Source organism: Mytilus trossulus, chromosome 14, assembly GCF_036588685.1.
Source record: "Mytilus trossulus isolate FHL-02 chromosome 14, PNRI_Mtr1.1.1.hap1, whole genome shotgun sequence".
NCBI lineage: Eukaryota > Metazoa > Mollusca > Bivalvia > Mytilida > Mytilidae > Mytilus > Mytilus trossulus.
In genome coordinates, this window is record NC_086386.1 from 34,873,153 (window position 1) to 34,894,082 (window position 20,930).

The 20,930-nt window shown below is 34.1% G+C and overlaps 1 protein-coding gene and 1 long non-coding RNA gene across 3 annotated transcripts; one reads left to right on the top strand and one right to left on the bottom strand.

Annotated features, from left to right (window-relative positions):
* Positions 1–1,127: 1,127 nt before the first annotated feature.
* LOC134696166 (uncharacterized) lies at positions 1,128–20,067 on the bottom strand. Its single transcript, XR_010102907.1, has 4 exons — positions 19,949–20,067; positions 9,542–9,637; positions 2,922–3,148; positions 1,128–1,287 (listed from the first exon to the last, which is right to left on the bottom strand). It is a non-coding gene; the product is annotated as an uncharacterized LOC134696166 (long non-coding RNA).
* LOC134697437 (uncharacterized) lies at positions 11,556–19,488 on the top strand. 2 transcript variants are annotated; one of them, XR_010103115.1, is made up of 2 exons: positions 11,556–18,829; positions 19,436–19,488. XR_010103115.1 is itself a non-coding variant. In XM_063559716.1 (2 exons), the coding sequence occupies exon 2, from the start codon at positions 12,386–12,388 to the stop codon at positions 18,533–18,535; it is 6,150 nt and encodes a 2,049-aa protein (XP_063415786.1). In that variant the 5' UTR covers positions 11,556–11,687; positions 12,294–12,385; the 3' UTR covers positions 18,536–19,428. The 2 variants fall into 2 exon arrangements, 1 of the variants encoding a protein (XP_063415786.1); XM_063559716.1 differs by lacking the exon at positions 19,436–19,488 and having other exon boundaries at positions 11,556–11,687; positions 12,294–19,428.
* Positions 20,068–20,930: the final 863 nt, after the last annotated feature.

The window sequence follows — 20,930 nt, forward strand, 5'->3', positions numbered from 1 at the left end:
TAAACTTGATTGTGTCAATAGGTAGAGAATTTTTGGTCATAATTTAGAAATAGAAAATAGGACAATATAAAATTCCTAGAAAAGATAGAATGTGTAAACTGTGCCTCTTGTAGGTCAATGAAGGACACCTATTCCTTGATCGTAAAATTAACAAAACAACTTTGAGATAATCCATTTGAAAATTATTTACCATCTCATTATAATGTCTCTAACCCAAGAACAAAAAGTTAAAGAAATGCTTAACCTCTAAAACATGGATCATGTTTAAAATATCATATGACAATAAACAAATTATCAAATTTTGCTGTAATGAATATTTTTAATACTTATAAATATTCTATTCAGAGACAACTATCCACAAAAGACCAAAATGACACAAATATTAACAATCATAGGTCACCGTACGGCCTTCAACAATGAGCAAAGCCCATAACGCATATAGTAAGCTATAAAAGGCCCCGATAAGACAATGTAAAACAATTCAAGCGAGAAAACTAACGGCCTTATTTATGTTAAAAAAAATGAACGAAAAACAAATATGTAACACATAAACACACGACAACCACTGAATTACAGGCTCCTGACTTGGGGCAGGCACATACATAAATAATGTGGCGGGGTTAAACATGTTAGCCGGATCCCAACCCCACCCTAACCTGGGACAGTGTTATAACAGTACAACATAAGAACGAACTATAAAAATCAGTTGAAAAAGGCTTAACTCATCAGATAGACAAAAAATAAAAGTGGAAGTGGCCGGGTACTTATAAAGCTGTTTGTTCAACTAGTTTTATAATTTCATTTTATTTTCTACTTTCTTGTCATAAACACAGTTATTAAATTTTACAAACACATACAAATATATTTTACCTGAGACACCTGACCTGTAAGTTATATAATTTTAACACTTCAATGCATTCAAGATTTCCCTTTATCCTTAACTAGTTTTTGTTTAATACCGTGTGTATTCAAAAAGCAACAGGGGGTATGATGATGGACATATAGGGCCGACATGGTGAACATATTTTTTATGGCCACCATTAATAAGATAAAGTCACAGGTAGTACTGTTTTGAGATCAGTTTTGTATTCCACAAACCTGTTTATAAGCTGTTTCAAATTTGAAATTTCATTTGCCTGGTCTTGAACGGTTTCATAACTTTTCAATGCTCTTGCTTCTCTTGCTTTTGCTTGGTATAATTGGTACAGTGCTGTGTCAATTTGCTGTCGAGTTTTTTCCTTCAAAGATCTCTCTGCTTCTTTCTTTGATTTTAACTCAGCATTCAATCTATGAAATGCAGTTTGAACCATTAATGTGTAAAGAAATAAAACATTTCATGATTAATTAAGACCTATAATACCCTGATAAAACTTATCAAAAACTCAAATGTTCTTTCTCACTTATAAACCATAGACAACCAGGAATATGAGACAAAAAAGAAGTACAAATCTAAATCCATTCTAGCACTATTTTTATACAGTCTTCAGGAAGCAGGAATGCAAACAAAAAGTGCTATCATTGATATGATATTGTTTTTTTTCAATTAGAAATACAAACTAAATGAAAGGATGTACTATTATTTGCGTTTTTAGCTCACCTGGCCCAAAGGGCCAAGTGAGCTTTTCTCATCACTTGGCGTCCGGCGTCCGTCGTCGTCCGTCGTCGTCGTCCTGCGTCCGCCGTTAACTTTTACAAAAATCTTCTCCTCTGAAACTACTAGGCCAAATTTAACCAAACTTGGCCACAATCATCATTGGGGTATCTAGTTTAAAAATTGTGTCCGGTGACCCCGCCAACTAACCAAAATGGCCGCCATGGCTATAAATAGAACATAGGGGTAAAATGCAGTTTTTGGCTTATAACTCAAAAACCAAAACATTTAGGGCAAATCTGACATGGGGTAATATTGTTAATCAGGTTAAGATCTATCTGCTCTGAAATTTTCAGATGAATCTGACATTCCGTTGTTTGGTTGCTGCCCCTGAATTGGTAATTTTAAGGAAATTTTGTTGTTTTTGGTTATTATCTTGAATATTATTTTAGATAGAGATAAACTGTAAAAAGCAATAATGTTCAGCAAAGTAAGATCTACAAATAAGTGAACATGACCAAAATGATCAGTTGACCACTTTAGGAGTTATTGCCCTTTATAGTCAATTTTTAACCATTTTTCATAAATCTTAGTAATCTTTTAGAAAAATCTTCTCCTCTGAAACTGCTTGGCCAAATTATTTGAAACTTGGCCACAATCATCACTGGGGTATCTAGTTTAAAAATTGTGTCCGGTGACCCCGCCAACTAACCAAGATGACCGCCATGGCTATGAATAGAACATAGGGGTAAAATGCAGTTTTTGGCTTATAACTCAAAAACCAAAGCATTTAGAGCAAATCTGACATGGGTAAAATTGTTAATCAGGTGAAGATCTATCTGTCCTGAAATTTTCAGATGAATTGGACAACCTGTTTTTTGGTTGCGGCCCCTGAATTGGTAATTTTAAGGACATTTTGCTGTTTTTGGTTATTATATTGAATATTATCATAGATATAGGTAAACTATAAACAGCAATAATTTCAGCAAAGTAAGATCTACAAATATGTCAACATGAACGAAATGGTCAATTGACCCCTGTAGGAGTTATTGACCTTTGTAGTCAATTTTCAATCTGCTTCCTTTGTTTAATATTCACATAGACCAAGGTGAGCGACACAGGCTCTTTAGAGCCTCTAGTTTTTTTATATCAATTATAGTATGAAACAAGATATTGTATAATTTTCAATCAAAGTACTAAGAATTATAATTATTGTGTATTACAAATTTTTGGTGCGAATTTATTTTGCATTTAACTGCTCTTTACCTAGCATTTTACACACTGTCTAGTTCACAAATCAATAGTACACATGCATAGTAATTGTACGAACCGTTTTACGTCTGCTTCAAGGCTTTTTATTTTACTTTTATAAATTCTTTCATCGTCTTGTTTACTTTCTAGTTGAGTACATTTCATCAAGGCGAACTGCAGTTTTGATTTCAGAATTGAAATTTCTTTTTCTTTTTCTAGTATGGAAACTGGCAATTGGTTCTGTTGAGACATATCTTCTTATTTCAGACAATGCTGTCCATTGATTTGTTTCTGTGATTGTGTTATCTACAAATACACTGATTTATCAAGTCGTAAATATATATCGAATCGGTGGTTTTGTGGATTGAGTTGGCGAGGTCGAGGAAACATTTATAATTATTCTCATCTCCGGTTATCAAGACGGCATATACAATAGGTGTAAAAACAAGTTTGTTCGAAAGTGTTTCAATAACAGAAATAATTTATGTTTAAGGTGTTAGGTTTCAATCAGGCTTTGCAGTTAGGTGAATTACAAAACAAGTATTTTATTACTTCATATTTTATTCTACAAAACTAGGAAATAAGGAATAAATGCCAATGAGACAAACGAACGAGAACGCACGCAAATATTGGTCACCTTTGGTCTTCAACCATGAGAGACAAAAACTAATACCGTATACATGATATAGCACCAACTGCAGGATACCTAAAAGGAAAAGATATAAACTAATTTTTATGTAAAGCATATATTTGAACTCTGTTGTAATTAGGCATATAACCTATGTCGTGTTTAACAAATTTTTAGAATTGTGCAAGCGTCTTACCTGATGTTTGGTTTGACTTTTTTATTGTATAAATTTCAAGATTGTAACAGCTTAATCTAAGTAGACTGATATATGATTCATTCAACATCACAATCGTATATACCGATAAAGGATATCTGTTATCCGAAATATTTATAAATAATTACATCTATAGTGTCTTTTAATGTTATTTGTGTTGTTGTGTACACTTTTTAGACGTTTATATAATTTATTTTATTGAGTACATGTATCGTTTCTTGTACCGATCCAGCCCCCTCGTGGGAAAAACTATGACTATTATTTAGGGAAGAACCAAAAAATTTGCGAAAGCAAATTTACAGATCTAACATTGTTGGGTTGATGTTTAGACGAGTTGTATAAACATTATGTACACAGCCATGTATTACCATCATTGATGGCGATCCGATGGATAAATCTGTTTAGACGAGTTGTATGTATATATACATATATATACAACTCGTCTAAACTCGTCTAAACACTAACCCAACAATGTTAGATCTGTAAATTTGCTTTTGGTGGGCATGTGTTACCTTTCCACGTCAGTTTTAATCTAGCGGCGTACTACAGTACATGATATATAAGGCATGAAAATGTTATTGTTACAGATCAGCTAAATTACCTATAGTAAAGGATCCTACAAATAAATCAATGTAAGATACAGTCACAGAAAATAATTATAGTCATAAGTACGTCTGAGTCAGTGACAACCCTACAACAGATGTATCCATCGGATCGCCATCAATGATGGTGATACATGGCTGTGTACATAATGTATATACAACTCGTCTAAACATCAACCCAACAATGTTAGATCTGTAAATTTGCTTTCGCAAATGTTTGGTTCTTCCCTCGCCGGGATTCGAACCCATGCTACTGAGATATCGTGACACGCAAATTTACAGATCTAACATATATATATATATATATGAACGAGTCTAAATTGAAAACTACGTTCAAACCTATGATTGCGTTGGATAAAAACCGCAATTTTTATACGTGTGCATGTCAAACAAATTTCGTTGTAGAAGGGTCTAAAAACAGCGCAAACAACATTTTCCAAAAGACCAAAAAAGTGAAAAAGTATGAATATATAGAATGTTCCGATACAAATAAATGTTACAAATTTCCAACGAGAAGTTCATATCATAATTAATTATTTCCCTTAAAAAATGTAAATTGAACAGACCGCAACTCGATCAGGTTTTATTAGTCAAGTCAAATGGGTTGTTTTCTCGTCGTGTGTTTGAATGCATTTGTATTACGCTTTGGTTAGAACGATGTGTCATATGTGTTCATTATTATTCTCTTGTTAATCGTCATATGGGTTGCCCCTTCCGTAATATTATCTGTAATTTCATTTGTCAATGAGAATAATGCGAAATTTTTAATGCATATCAACCCTACATAAAATGGAAGTCTGTAACCAGTTATGTTGATACTACTTCATTCCGTGTTTTTCATGCGAATGAACCTCTGATTTTTTCATTTATTTTGACTCGAAGGTAAATTCATATTTGGAGAAAACATACATGAAAAACAAGATTAAAAGAAACAAAAGTGTTGAAATGTTTGTTAAACGTATATTATTGCTGAATTTGATAACTTATCGAAACAATAAAATTGAGAAATGAAATGGGGAATGTGTCAAAGCGACAACAACCGAAGGTCTTCAATGTAGCGAGAAACTCCTGCACCCGGAGGCGACCTTCGGCTGGCCTATTCAAAAATATGTATACTAGTTCAGTAATAATACTAAACTCTGAATATACACAAGACACTAAAATTAAAAATGATACAAGACTAACAAAGGCCAGAGGCTCCTGACTTGGGACAATGGCAAAATTGCGGTGGGGTTAAACATGTTTATGAGATCTCAACCCCCCCTTCTATCTCGAGCAAATGTAGCAAAGTAAACGCATAACAATACGCACATTAAAATTCGGTTTAAGAAAAGTCTTGAGTCCGATCTCAGAAGATTTAACAAAATAAAATAAACAAAATGACAATAATGCACAAATAACAACAGATTACTAGCAGTTAACCGACATGCCAGCTCCAGACCCCAATTAAACTGATTGAATGATTATGTCTTCATCATACGAATATCAGGCATGATCCCTCTCGTTAGGGGTTAAGTATCATGTCATCATAAAATATATGAGAAGAACATAACCCGTGTCATGCCAACAACTGCTTTCTTTTTTTAAATAAATGTGTTTAGTTCCGACGCATAGTTTATTCAACGAAAAAATATCATCCAGATAATGGTACGTATTTTTGAATGTATCGACCAAATATAAAAATGATGGGATTTTACTGAGTTTGGTCATAAACTGAGATTCATAGAAATATAGAAATCAATCTGCTATTAAAGGGGCACAGTTAGTGCCCATAAGAATACCTACTACCTGACGATACACTTTATCGCCAAAACGTACATTAATGTTATCAAGCAGAGAATTTAAAGCTTCTATCATATCCTCACATTTCCAGTAAGTGTATCTAGCATACTTTGTTTTTCGTCACAAAAAAGGCTTTAAACGAGTTACAGCAAATAAAATTACAATGAGATTTTTGGAAAGACCATTTTATCAAATACAAAAAACTTTTACTTTATAATATTGTGTGGAAGTGTATTGTACAGAATAGAAAAATCATTACTGTCAACATAATTATAAGGACCATCACAAGTATGTTTTTTATTCAAAACCACTAAGGAATTTTTAACACTCCAAAAATAATTTATACCATTATTTTCATAAGCTTTATTACAACAGTTAAGAACCAGTTCTTTTATAGTAGTAAGAAAGGTAGTTAAAAGCACTAATATATTAGTAGTAGAACAGTTACTGGAAGCAGAGATGAAACGGAATTTAAAAGTTTTTTTTATCGGTAACCAATACATGGTAGGGACTTTCAAATGTTCAGAAGATGCTTTAAGCTGGGTAGTGGCATTGGTATGCTTGTTAACGATTTGACTCTCTGTGGTGCGCACTGACCTGAATGTAGAGGAATTGAAAATTTCGTTTTGAAGAACTTCCGTGAAGTATATGTATCACACCACCACTACATTATTGGCTGCCTTGTCTGTCGGTACGAACACAAACCGCTCTGCGAGTACCTTGAGTGTATTTTTCATTATAGAAATGAGAATAGCATGGTTCCTTTTAATAGTTTTAGAATTGTTTTCTAAATGAGATATTCGAATATTAACAGTATTCATAATTTTATTCAAATAACTGTCTAACAAGATATTTTATCAGATTTTTCACGTTTGCACCAATTTTTACAGTTTGCAGACAGAGCGTATTAATAACCTGACGACACTGTTTCCAATCTTATAAATGGAGGACGGTATTTCGGTCCTTTCTTTAGAAAAGTTATGACCTCACGGTCTTCGACGATGTTGAGGTCCCCTAATAACATGACCATAGGGAACATATCTAAAACTAGATGTTTCGCAGTATCAAGTGGAAGGAACATTATTTTCTATATTGACATCTGTTGTAATAGACGTATAATTAAAAATCAAATGTCTGCTCGTTTTTGTTATAAGAATACGAAATAATAGGTTGTTCTCTATATATTATCAAAATATAGAGGCATTAAGCTATTAGACAGAAGAGTCATTGAATATGCTAGACAAGTTAATAAAATCAATACCTCTACTTACACATTTTAATTTAAGAAAATGTCGTTTATGATTTTCAGGTTTATCAATACTAGGAAATAGCCTGTGATGACAAAAGGCTGTAATAGTACGGGTGTATTCATAGAACAGGCTAAAAAAAGAAATTGTATCACACTCCAAAAAAAATAGCATATAATTTACTTATAAGTATCTGACCAAGTTTGCATAATAATTGATGTCTGTCATAACATAAGTATAAGATGTCTGCATGTTGAGTTGTACTTACCAATTATTTCCTTATATTGATGATAAAATTTAGTAAATGTTTTGACTAGTTTGTGATATTGAAAACCCTGGTGAAATAGTTTTTCAATAATACATAAATTTCTCTAGCTAAAATCTAATACGCTGTCACATAAACGAGCGAATCGTACAAGTTGAGATGTATAAACTCAATAAGATGGTGACAAGGACACCACGTTGTTGTGTTTTGGCAAAGGTTTTACCACCAAGTTCATGCAATAAGTTCTATCCCATCGAATTGGAGATAAAGGATACTACAGATACAGTTAAGTCAGCTTCATATCTTGACTTACATCTAGAAATTGACAATGAGGGTCGGTTGAAGACAAAACTTTACGACAAAAGAGATGATTTCAGCTTTACAATTGTGAACTTTCCATTTCTAAGTAGCAACATTCCAGCAGCACCTGCATACGGGGTATATATCTCTCAATTGATACGATATTCCCGTGCTTGCATTTCCTATCATGATTTTCTTGATAGAGGGTTACTGCTCACAAGGAAGCTATTAAATCAAGAGTTCCAAATGGTGAAGTTGAAATCATCCCTTCGTAAATTTTACGGACGCCATCACGAGTTGGTTGACCGTTATGGAATAACCATTTCACAAATGATATCGGATATGTTCCTTACGTCGTAACTACAATCCCCTTCCCTTTCATGAATTTGACCTACCGAATTAGACTATTTACCGGATTTGTAATCACATAAGCAACACGACGGGTGCCGCATGTGGAGCAGGATCTGCTTCCCCTTCCGGAGCACCTGAGATCACCCCTAGTTTTTGGTGGGGTTCGTGTTGTTTATTCTTTAGTTTTCTATGTTGTGTCATGTGAACTATTGTTTTTCTGTTTGTCTTTTTCATTTTTAGCCATGGCGTTGTCAGTTTGTTTTAGATTTATGAGTTTGACTGTCCCTTTGGTATCTTTCGTCCCTCTTTTTCTATCATTAAACAAAAGCTCCCAAGTCTTTCTATCTGTTTACAGATGTTTAACCCAGCCACATTATGTATGTATATGCCTGTTCCAAGTCAGGAGCCTGTAAATCAGTGATTGTCATTTGTTTATGTGTTGCATATTTGTTTTTGTTCATTTTTTGTACATAAATTAGGCCGATGGTTTCTCGTTTAAATTCTGTGATATTATCATTTCATGACCTTTTATAGCTGACTATACGGTATTGGCTTTGCTCTTTGTTGAAAGTCGTACGATCATTTTGGTCTCTTGTGGAGAGTTGTCTCATTGGCAAGCATACCACATTTTCTTTTTTTATATCTAAAAATGTTAACTAGTGCAGTAATTATAGTGGATTTCATCCTAAACTCCAAACATATAAATGAACCAAAATTAAAAAAACTAACAAAGATAAGCTGTTTTGCACATTTTATGTTTGATAAAGAGAGAAAACAGATTCACTGTGAACAATAACATTTATGAGAAATTGTTCAGTTATTCGTACGTAACATTCTGAAAGATATAAAAAGGTTAACAAATATAATCATAAAACTCTCTTTGCTAACAACTCTCCCTCCTTAGGTATACACATAAAAAAAAGATGGAGCAAACATAGATTAAAAACAAGACTAAAAGAAACAAAGGACACCTAACTACTAAGTTGTTCAGAGTTATAATTATCTAAAATTGTCTGTCAAGTAAACAGAAGACATAAAAAATCAGTTTGCAACCTCAAATTCTAGAAATAAACAAATCAGCAATGACATAAGACATTAGACAACTGCTGGCCTGTAAATAAGGAAAAGGTGAAGTATGTGCAAAGATGGTGGTGATTACGCCACAGCCACGCCCAAAATTGAACAAGACAACCAGACAAGCAACAGCACATAAAACACAATAATACTGAGTAACACTAGCCCCACCCAAATCTAGGGGATCTCAGTTGACACACATATACCACAAACGTATTGCTCATGTTAGTACAAACCCAGTAAAACTATTATCTTTATCTCTAGGTTGAGTTTCCTCTTAAAGATTCTTCATTCTACTGTGACCAGTTCATTGTTCGGTAGTATCTTTAGATCTGTAAATAGATAAAAGCACATGGGAAATGTAAGGTTATTGCATTTTGCATGACCTCAAAAATGATTGTCGACAGAAGGTTATAACAATCATAATATATTCTGTGAAAGGGCAGTCTCATGATACTAGTAAGTGGAATCAAAACAATTTTTCAATTTTTTATACTGCAAAATTCTGCATTACCTTTTCATGTCTTGTATAGAAATACAGCTACACAGAGCTGGTTTGATTGCCCCAAAGTACGTCGATATAATCAATCATAGGCCTAGGTCAAAGTATGGCATTCAACAATGGGAAAACCATATACTACTTAATTGGATATAAAGGGCTCAAAACAGTTTACGAAAAACGAGTATGACAGTCAAACACCGACAAAAACCACTGAACATCATGCTCATGATTTAGGTTTGGCACATACATGTACGACATAAGTCGGTTCAAACTTGTTTTTTTGTGTTTTTTGTTTGTTGTGGGTTTTTTGGTTTTTTTTCTCAGAAAAAAAACCACCAGGCTTAAATTGATTAACATAAACGTTTACCAGTTCGATTTCTATAGATAACTTATGCCAAAAAGATCTAACAAATAAAGAGGTGAGCTATGACTTATTTGGAATATAGTGTCAAGCTGAAATCCAAGTTTGCTGTAATAATATTACAGTTTTATACAAAATCAAATTTAGAAAGACGTACATGCAGCTTTTTTCACACTCATTAAAACAAAATCATGAATTACTGATACTAGAAAGGAAATACCATTCTAAATACACTTTGTGACTAGTCCCAACAAGTAATTAACAAGTTTAAAAGGGAAAAAAATATATGGATATTGTTACGGTTTATGGTATTATAAGCTGTAGGTTTGTACATACGACTGTTTAGGCTACTCAGCAAACACTCTATTCTATTTTCGCGTTCGTCGTTTACTGTTAGCCAACGCGTATACAAAGACATTTGATGAACATTGTATATATTTTTATTGTTATTGTATGTAAATATTGTTAGTAAGGTCTCTGGGAATAATAACATAGAGTTCGTCTTCACTGTTTGACCATGGGGGGTCCCCTTGACTGAACGACGGTTCCCACCTTCTGTTTATCCTTATTTCACATGTTCCCGCTTTATAACCTTGTTATTTTATTAGCGTAAGGCATGAATATTGTAACCGGGGCCCATACATGCTAAGAATAAGCTTAGATAAGTCCCGTTTGTCCATTTCCCGACTCGACTGAATGTCAACATTCCGATCACCGCCATTTGCATCACAATGTTTATTGACGTCAGTGACCTAATGATCTGAGATCAGCATCCAATCAGCATAACGTAATTTGCCCACCATCTCCATAGGGGCACGAGACGTTGGTTGGACAGAGATATAAAAACAAGTGCACAACAGTCTTCAAATAGACTGCGGCCCGCTACCAGGGCAGTTACTGCTGATACCAAGGAAACTTACCAAAGGCAAAGCAAACCAAAAGTGCCGCAGTCGATGCAATACATGTACCTTTGCATCCCCGTTGGATAAATGGACCAAACCATGATTGACCTAGATGTTTTACTACGCTTACTACGTTGTTGACAAACGATTAACGTACCAAAAAGGGGGGTCTCTGTATATTTTATTAAGTGCTCTGGTGGTTTTTCATGGGATTAATGCTTGTAATAGTATTGATTGTTTGTATATTATAAATTGTGTCTGTTGTACATGTAATTAGCAAGTCAATGTTAACGAGTTTCTGTGCTACCATATTTAGATCTCAGTGCCTTAACCGTTTTGCCTGCTACGCTACCATTGTATTAACTATTTTGCCAGCTACGCTACCAGTATAACTTAGTTTGTAACTCGACACCAGAGTTGACAGCTCTATATTAGAATTTACCAAGAATATAGTAATCAGTGTATAACTTATGTGCTGCCCCGGATTTAATTTTTGCTATGGTTAAATTTTTACCAACACCGTTTTTTGGTTATTAGTTATATGACACCGGATACGTTTGATGTTCACATTACGCTTTGTCACAAAACATAGAATTTAGGTGTTGGCCCCTCATGAAGTAAGTTTATACCTTTTTTATTGGTGATTTTTGATTAATTAGTGTATTTTTATAAACATTATAATATCGAGGCGTTGAAATTATCTGTAAAATGGGTGCATTTCAATGAGACGAGGAACGTCCTAAATATTGAACTTTACGGGAAATCTGTAACATTAATTGAAGTTATTTTTGTACAATTGTGCAGGTTTATTTGTATGAAACTTTTTGATATAATTGAAATGAATGTATAGACAAATTATTACTTGTATTATCAAGACATTTTATGCTCAAATATATTTACACACATAACATCATATAAACAGGATAAATTTTACATGGTACATAATTTACTGATGTTTTATTCTAGAGACATTTTACATTTCAAACAATTAATTATTTGTTCAGCATTGATATTTGAAGTAACATTACACCTACATGTATTTTCAAGGAAATCTTAAAGATTGGACTAAAACTTTATTATGTAATTTTACACAATCAAAGCACTGTTAGTACTGTTTTTGCATTTTGGTTACAATTTTCAGTATGTTGATATTTATGTGAAATATTGGAAAATGTTTTGTTTCTAAATACCTTTTACTTATGATTGTATTTTTTATGTTGTAGTTTTGTACCCTCTCCGGGGGTTTGAATAGCAATAAAGCATAGAACATTGCACAGTACAAAATTCTTACAAGGAACCAGCTTCACATAGGAACATGTCAGCTTCAGAGTGGACATCAGACAAATCCCTTAGACGTCAAAGGAACCTTACAGAAAAGGCTCAAAAGGCATACCAAGTAATCGTTCAGAAATATTGGACTACACTTACCGAAGTAAAACAGGACATTTATTTGTTGATTCAAGCTATTCGTGAAAGGACCTGCACAGTATCAGATGTTGATACGCATGTACGCCAAAAACTTGAACACTATCGTAGAAACTCAGATGGTTTTCATAGATACCTATCATCAATTCGCACAAGATTTAGTGACATTGAAATGGAAAATAATGATCAGGAACTTAAAAACATTGAAAAAGAGGTCCAGTTTTATCTTAATAGAGTTGATGAACATCAAGGAACCTCAAAACAGGATTCAATGTCAGAACAAAACATTACTGTGATTCAGAAGGAACAAGATTCAGAAGATTTACTAACAGCTGTTAAGCTTAAGTCAGAGCTTAAAAGTGAGCCACCCATGAAAATAACATTAAAGTCAAAAGCCAAAAGCATTCGGTCAAAACTATCTGGAAAGTCTAAAATTTCCGACAAATCAAATGTTAATTCATTATACATTAAACAGAAATTAAAAGTAGAAGAGTTGCGTGTTCGTGTGGAGTATGCGCAACAGGAAGCAGAACTTTTAAAACAAAAGGCCAACGTTGAAGCAAGTATTAAAGTTTTGAATACTCAGCGAGAATTTGCAGAAAGCCAAAAAGTGTTTGAAGTACTAGATGACTGTATGGAAAGTAGTGAAGAAGAATTTGAAGATAAACACTTGTCAGAGACTAGAGAAAAAAGAGTAAGACAGTTTGTCCTTGATCAAAATAAAATTTTGGATCCAATATCAAATGGTGATATCCTAGTTCCTAAAACTGATTTTGTTGAAAAAACTGATACGAAACCGAAACAGAATATTTATGTCGATAACAACAATCAAGATAATGATTTATCACCAGTGACTCAGATTACTACACAACCAGATCCAAAGGTTGTGCAAACTTTAGATACTAAGTCGTGTACGTTGAACGCAAAGGCTGCACCATATTATCCTACAACTATTAATAACTCTAGTGAGGAATTGGCAAAATTTATTGTTAAAAAAGATCTTCTGATATCCAGAATACAAAAGTTTGATGATAAGGCAGAATATTTTGGATCGTGGAAAAAATCATTCTGTGACACCGTGAAGGAGCTGAGCCTCTCAGCTTCAGAGGAAGTGGATCTGTTGGTTAAGTATCTGGGACCAGAGTCGACAAAGTCTGCTGTTAGTATACGTTCAGCAAACTATTTGGACTTGTCCAAAGCACGTGACCGTATATGGGAACGACTACATGACCGTTATGCAAGACCTGAAATGGTGGAAACTTCAATTAAGCAAAAACTTATGTATTTTCCGAAGATTACATACAAAGATCCAAAACAATTATATGATCTATTAGACATTGTTTCAGAAATTGCAGCCATTAAAACTTATGAGCAGTACCGTCCATTATTTTCATACTTCGACTCGTCTGCGGGAGTTAACCCTATTGTCGCAAAGCTACCCTACCAGTTGCAGGAGAAATGGTCGACAGAAGCAAACAAGTACAAGGAATATCATTCTTCTTCATATCCACCATTTGAAGTGTTTGAAATATTCTTAAGAAAAATTGCACGCATGAAAAATGATCCCTCATTTATTTATGAGGATACAGGAATAAACTCAGCTAAGGTGCACAACATGACAAAACCAAAACAAAGGCAGCAGCAAAATGTTTCAGTGCTTAAGACTGATTTGCCTGTTACGAAAAATCAACAGTATACACGGAACACTAGTGACACTGTCTGTCCGTTGCATAATACAAATCACACGTTAAACAAATGTCGACAGTTTAGATTAAAGCCGATAAGGGAACGTCAGGATTTTTTGAAGAGTAAAGGACTTTGTTTTAGATGTTGTGGTCAAAAGGGTCACCTAGCCAGAGATTGTACTGCAGCCGTGACATGTGAAGTTTGTAAGTCAACTACACACCCAACAGCTTTACATATTGAGAAATTTACACACCAACAGCCAACCACAAAATTTCAAGAACAGAAAACAGAACCAAAGTTGGAACAGGACACTCAAAAGGTGGTAACTGCATGCACACAAATATGCAAGAACCAAGGAACTAGTAAATCATGCTCCAAGACGGTATTGGTCAGAGTGTATCCGAATGGACAACCAGAAAACAGTTTACTATTGTACGCCATTATAGATGAACAATCAAACAGATCTTTAGCAAAATCTTCATTCTTTGAACATTTTAATATTCATGGACCTGAGGTACCGTACACATTATCATCTTGTTCTGGTAGCTTCTCTGAGTATGGAAGACGAGCAAGTGATTTTGCAGTTGAGTCCTTTGATGCTAGTTGTAAATTAAATTTACCTACTCTCATAGAGTGTGACCAGGTTCCTGATATACGTACTGAAATTCCGTCACCGGATATAGCTCATGCGTACCATCATTTGAGAGACATTGCTGATTTCATCCCTGACATTAATGATAATGCAGATATAATGTTGCTAATAGGTAGAGACTTATTGAAAGCTCATCATGTTATTGACCAACGATTAGGTACAGAGCATTGCCCATTTGCACAAAAACTCTTCTTAGGATGGGTAATAATTGGTGAGAGTTGTTTGTCCGCTACACATGTACAACAGGATTCAGTATCAGTACTGAAAACTTTTACATTGAAAGATGGCCGTACAACTACATTAGAACCATGTAATAATAACTTTAACACAAAAGATGGTTATATATTTCAGACAACTCCTGATGATAATATTCCTGGACTCTCAATTGAGGACAAAGAATTTCTTGCACTTATGGAACATGAAAGTTACAAAGATGAGGAAGGTTGTTGGACAGCTCCACTACCTTTTAGGCGGGACCGAATAAGACTTCCCAACAATAGAGTACAGGCTCTCCGACGAGCAAAGTCACTGGACTATAATCTACAAAAACACCCGGAAAAACATTCCCATGTTTATGAATTTATGGGTAAATTACTTACAAATGGTCATGCAGAAGTTGCTCCTCAAATCACAGAACAGACTGAGTGTTGGTACTTACCACTTTTCGCTATTTATCATTCGAAGAAACCAGGGAACATAAGGTGCGTTTTTGACTCTTCAGCCAAATTCAATGATATAAGTCTCAATGATGTTCTACTGAGCGGACCCGATCTAGTGAATAGCCTTCTTTGGATACTACTAAGATTTCGACAACGTCCAGTTGTTATCACAGCCGATATTGAACAGATGTTTTATAGGTTTTCAGTCCCACCAGAACAACGAAACTACTTAAGATTCTATTGGCACAAAGACAATGATCCAAAGAATGAAATGATAGAATATCGAATGACTAGACATGTCTTTGGTAACAAGCCATCTCCGGCTGTCGCCACTTTTGGCCTTAGAAACTGTGTTAAAACAGCTGAACAAGATGTGCGTGACTTTGTAGAACGCAACTTTTATGTTGATGATGCATTGTGTTCCTTTGATACTAGTGTTGAAGCAGTTGATTTAATTACTCGAACAAAGAAAATTCTAAAAGAAGAAGGTAACATTCGCTTACACAAAATTTCATCTAATAATTTGGAAGTTATTAAATCCTTTCCACAGGAGGATCTTGCAAAAGACTTAAAGAACATAAATTTGGATCTGAATGAGGCTCCACTTCAGAGAAGCCTTGGTGTTCAGTGGGACATGTCCAAGGACTGCTTTACTTTTAGAGTTTCACAACTAAATTCAACATCAAAACCATTCACAAAACGTGGTGTGTTGGCAACAATAAATGGTTTATATGATCCAATGGGTTTTGTTGCACCTGTAACTGTAGCCGGAAAGATTATTATGCGTGATATTATGGCCTTACACACTGACTGGGACGACCCATTGCCAGAAACATATTTATCGAAGTGGAGTACATGGAAGAATTCACTTGAACATTTGAACAACGTGACCATACCGAGATGTTTCACTGCATTTGAATCATCACAGATTGTTTGTCGTGAACTGCATATTTTCTCAGACGCGTCAAAAGATGCTATTGGTGCTGTCGCATATTTGAAACTTTATGATGTCAACGGAGTATCTCAACTAGCCTTTGTTCAGGGAAAAGCAAAGGTTGCTCCTACTCATGGGCATACCATTCCCAGGTTAGAACTATGTGCTGCTGTGTTAGCAATAAATCTTAAAGACTCAGTAACTAGACACTTAACTTTGGAAATTAAGTCTACATTCATGTACACTGATAGTAAGATAGTCTTGGGCTATATCAATAATCAACAGAGACGTTTTTATGTTTACGTTGGAAATCGTATAGATATGATCCGTCAGTCAACCAGTCCAAGTCACTGGTCATACGTACCGTCCGAAGATAATCGAGCTGATACAGCCACCAGATCTATTTCTGCTAGAGATATAAGCACTAGTGAATGGCTCTTAGGACCATCATTTCTTATGAAAGGAAGTGAATCTAAATTTGATCATACAGAAAGTTTTTCTATGATAACTCCAGATGATGACAAAGAAGTAAGGCCTTTGTTAGTTACATGTAAAACTATCTCAAGTGATAAAGAAGTGAAATCTGATACAGAATTTGTGAAAATCTTTGAGTCATTTTCTAGTTGGTCCCGATTAGTTAAAACGATTGCAAGACTCCGACATATTGTCAAATCATTCAGTCAACCCAATGGTCAATGCAAAGGATGGCATATGTGTGCGCTAAATAGTGATGATTTACGTGATGCGGAGAAATTCATATTGAAGGAAGCACAACTCGAATACTTTTCTAAAGAAATCAATTCCATCAAGGAGGGGAGAAATGTCTCTTCTGGAAGCTCAATTATTTCTCTGTCGCCATTACTTGATGAAAATGGTATTCTTTGCGTAGGAGGAAGATTAAATGTAGGCAAAAAATGTACAATTAATTCAGACAAGAATCCAGTGCTTGTTCCGAAGAAAAGCCACATTTCATTATTGCTTATTAGACACTTTCATGAATTGGTTCACCACCAAGGAAGACATATAACTGAAGGGAAGATTCGTTCAGTAGGGTACTGGATCATAGGTTGTAAAAGAATGGTTGGAACTTGTATTCATAACTGTGTTACATGCAAGAAACTACGAGGTCTCTTTGGAACTCAAATTATGTCAGACTTACCTGAAGATAGAATCACACCTAGTCCACCTTTTACTTTTGTAGGTGTCGATACTTTTGGACCCTGGAACGTGATAGCAAGACGGACAAGAGGTGGTCAGGCAAACCACAAGAGATGGGCGATATTATTTACTTGTTTAGTAATTCGTGCCATACATATTGAAGTGGTAGAGGAACTAAGCAGTTCATCTTTCATAAATGCGATGCGAAGATTCATATCTGTTAGAGGACCAGTGCGTCAGTTTAGAAGTGACAGAGGAACTAATTTCGTTGGAGCATCTGATGAGTTAAGTATGAATTCTATTTTTATTGAAGACGAAAACATTCGGAATTATTTGAATACCAATCAAGTAACTTGGATTTTCAACCCTCCCCATGCATCCCACTTCGGGGGTGTATGGGAAAGGATGATCGGAGTGACACGGAAAATCTTAGATGCTATGTTATTGCGTGCTAACTTGAAGGAACTAACCCATGAAGTACTAACAACTTTTCTAGCAGAAGTTTGTTCGATAGTGAATTGCAGACCGCTTGTACCAGTCTCGACTGACCCTAATGATTCTTCTATTCTGACACCTAATACGTTACTTACTCAAAAGGAAGGAAGTCTTCCGGAGACATTGCCCGAGTTGGATACGAAACAATTGTACAAATCTCAATGGAAACATGTTGTTGTTCTTTCTCAGGAATTTTGGAAGAAGTGGCGCGAACAATATCTGTCAAATTTACAACAGCGACGTAAATGGAATACTTCAAGTGATGATATTAAAGAAGGTGACATAGTTCTTTTGAAAGACCGTGAACTAAATCGTACATGTTGGCCAATGGCTATTGTCGAAAGAACATTTCCGAGCAGTGATGATCATGTCCGAAAGGTACAGATTCGTGTGGCTAAAGACCGTAGATGTTATGTGAGACCAATTTGTGAACTCATCCGTTTGCTCTCTGAGTGACTATGTAGTGATTTGATGTTTATAGACTGTTTAAGGATTGTAAGGTTTTATTTTAAAATTAACCTTAAAAGAGTTATTTAGTTAGATACATGTACAAATACATTATTTTTTGGTATATAGTGATTTCAGTAAGAAATCAGGAGGGGAGTGTGCTGCCCCGGATTTAATTTTTGCTATGGTTAAATTTTTACCAACACCGTTTTTTGGTTATTAGTTATATGACACCGGATACGTTTGATGTTCACATTACGCTTTGTCACAAAACATAGAATTTAGGTGTTGGCCCCTCATGAAGTAAGTTTATACCTTTTTTATTGGTGATTTTTGATTAATTAGTGTATTTTTATAAACATTATAATATCGAGGCGTTGAAATTATCTGTAAAATGGGTGCATTTCAATGAGACGAGGAACGTCCTAAATATTGAACTTTACGGGAAATCTGTAACATTAATTGAAGTTATTTTTGTACAATTGTGCAGGTTTATTTGTATGAAACTTTTTGATATAATTGAAATGAATGTATAGACAAATTATTACTTGTATTATCAAGACATTTTATGCTCAAATATATTTACACACATAACATCATATAAACAGGATAAATTTTACATGGTACATAATTTACTGATGTTTTATTCTAGAGACATTTTACATTTCAAACAATTAATTATTTGTTCAGCATTGATATTTGAAGTAACATTACACCTACATGTATTTTCAAGGAAATCTTAAAGATTGGACTAAAACTTTATTATGTAATTTTACACAATCAAAGCACTGTTAGTACTGTTTTTGCATTTTGGTTACAATTTTCAGTATGTTGATATTTATGTGAAATATTGGAAAATGTTTTGTTTCTAAATACCTTTTACTTATGATTGTATTTTTTATGTTGTAGTTTTGTACCCTCTCCGGGGGTTTGAATAGCAATAAAGCATAGAACATTGCACAACTTATATAAATAACTTTTACTTATGGGACACCCCCGTCCCGTAACAATATTAACTCCTTTATACTATTATCAGTACCATGTGCATCGTACAAAATCCAGTATGAAAGTCTCAAAATATCATGACTTTAACTTAAAATGTGTATAAAACACTGAACTGTATCCACACTTGCATGGCATGCATTAAAATCGAAACAAACAAATCCGAAAACATTATTCCTGACGTTACGATTTCTAAAAATAATAAAGTTTAAAGTTGTAAACTTTCAAGAAGCAACTCCTTAAATAAAATATCCAATACAATTGATTTAGATGAAGCAAAAAAATAACTTTTAGCTTTTTCCTAGAACCGAAAGTAAAAATAGTAAAAGGATAAACTATATTTGAATAACATTTTACAGCTTAATGCAAAAATCTTACCACTAAACAAATACATAAATTAAAATCACGATTGAAAATTACCTTTATTTTGTATTTGGAATTACTGCTAGTTTCTATTTGTAGCTTCATATATTCAATTTGATGTCATATGCACATTTGACATCTTGCCAATTTCGTTAATCGACTTGGGTATGCTTTCTATTTACAAAACAAATCCATCCATTTAAATCATGACGTAATTGAAAGAAAATATACTTTGTGTATTTGAATAAATGAAGATATATATATATATAAAGACATACAATGAAAGACATATTTTGTAGGAAATATACACATATTATAAGTGACATATTAAAGTATTGTTACTCATTTGTTTATTTAATTGTACTAGTTGACAAAACTGAGCACACCTAATTTTTACACATCGCTATCATTGATTTATATATAGGTAAAAAGTATGTAAATGATATCTACAATTTACAAGATAATATTGAAGGATTGACTATAATATTTTTCTGTCGATGAAGAAATAACCTAAAAAATTTGATGCACACTAAATATCCCGCGTAGAGGGTTATTTTAAAGGGGAAGTTCTTAGTCAGGAGTCAGGAGGTCAGTGATCGTCGGTGGTTCATATTTGTTTTTCTTATATATTTTTGTTCCAAATTATGCCGTTTATTGTCTCCATTGATATAGTTTTACAATTTTTTTTATACCGGAACTTTTTTAACTATATTTTTTTATCATGTTTGAAGGCCGTACGGTTGCCTATAACCATGGCTTACATCCACTTCATTCGAAATTTGGTGGAAAGTTGTCTCATTGACAATTATAACAACATCTCCTTATTTTTATAAAAAAAGAAGGTTCAATGTACTATATTTTTTTTTTTAAAGTTGTTGAAAATTTTCATTGAGATTGGACGGGGAAAAAAATTCAAATTCTAGTAAGATAAGTGTACTGTTTTTTTTCTAGTTGCTTAAATGGTATTGTGTCTATTTACCAAAGTTTAAACGTGTCCAATTTAATGTTAAAACTGTTTTGAGTTTAGAAATTGCCAATT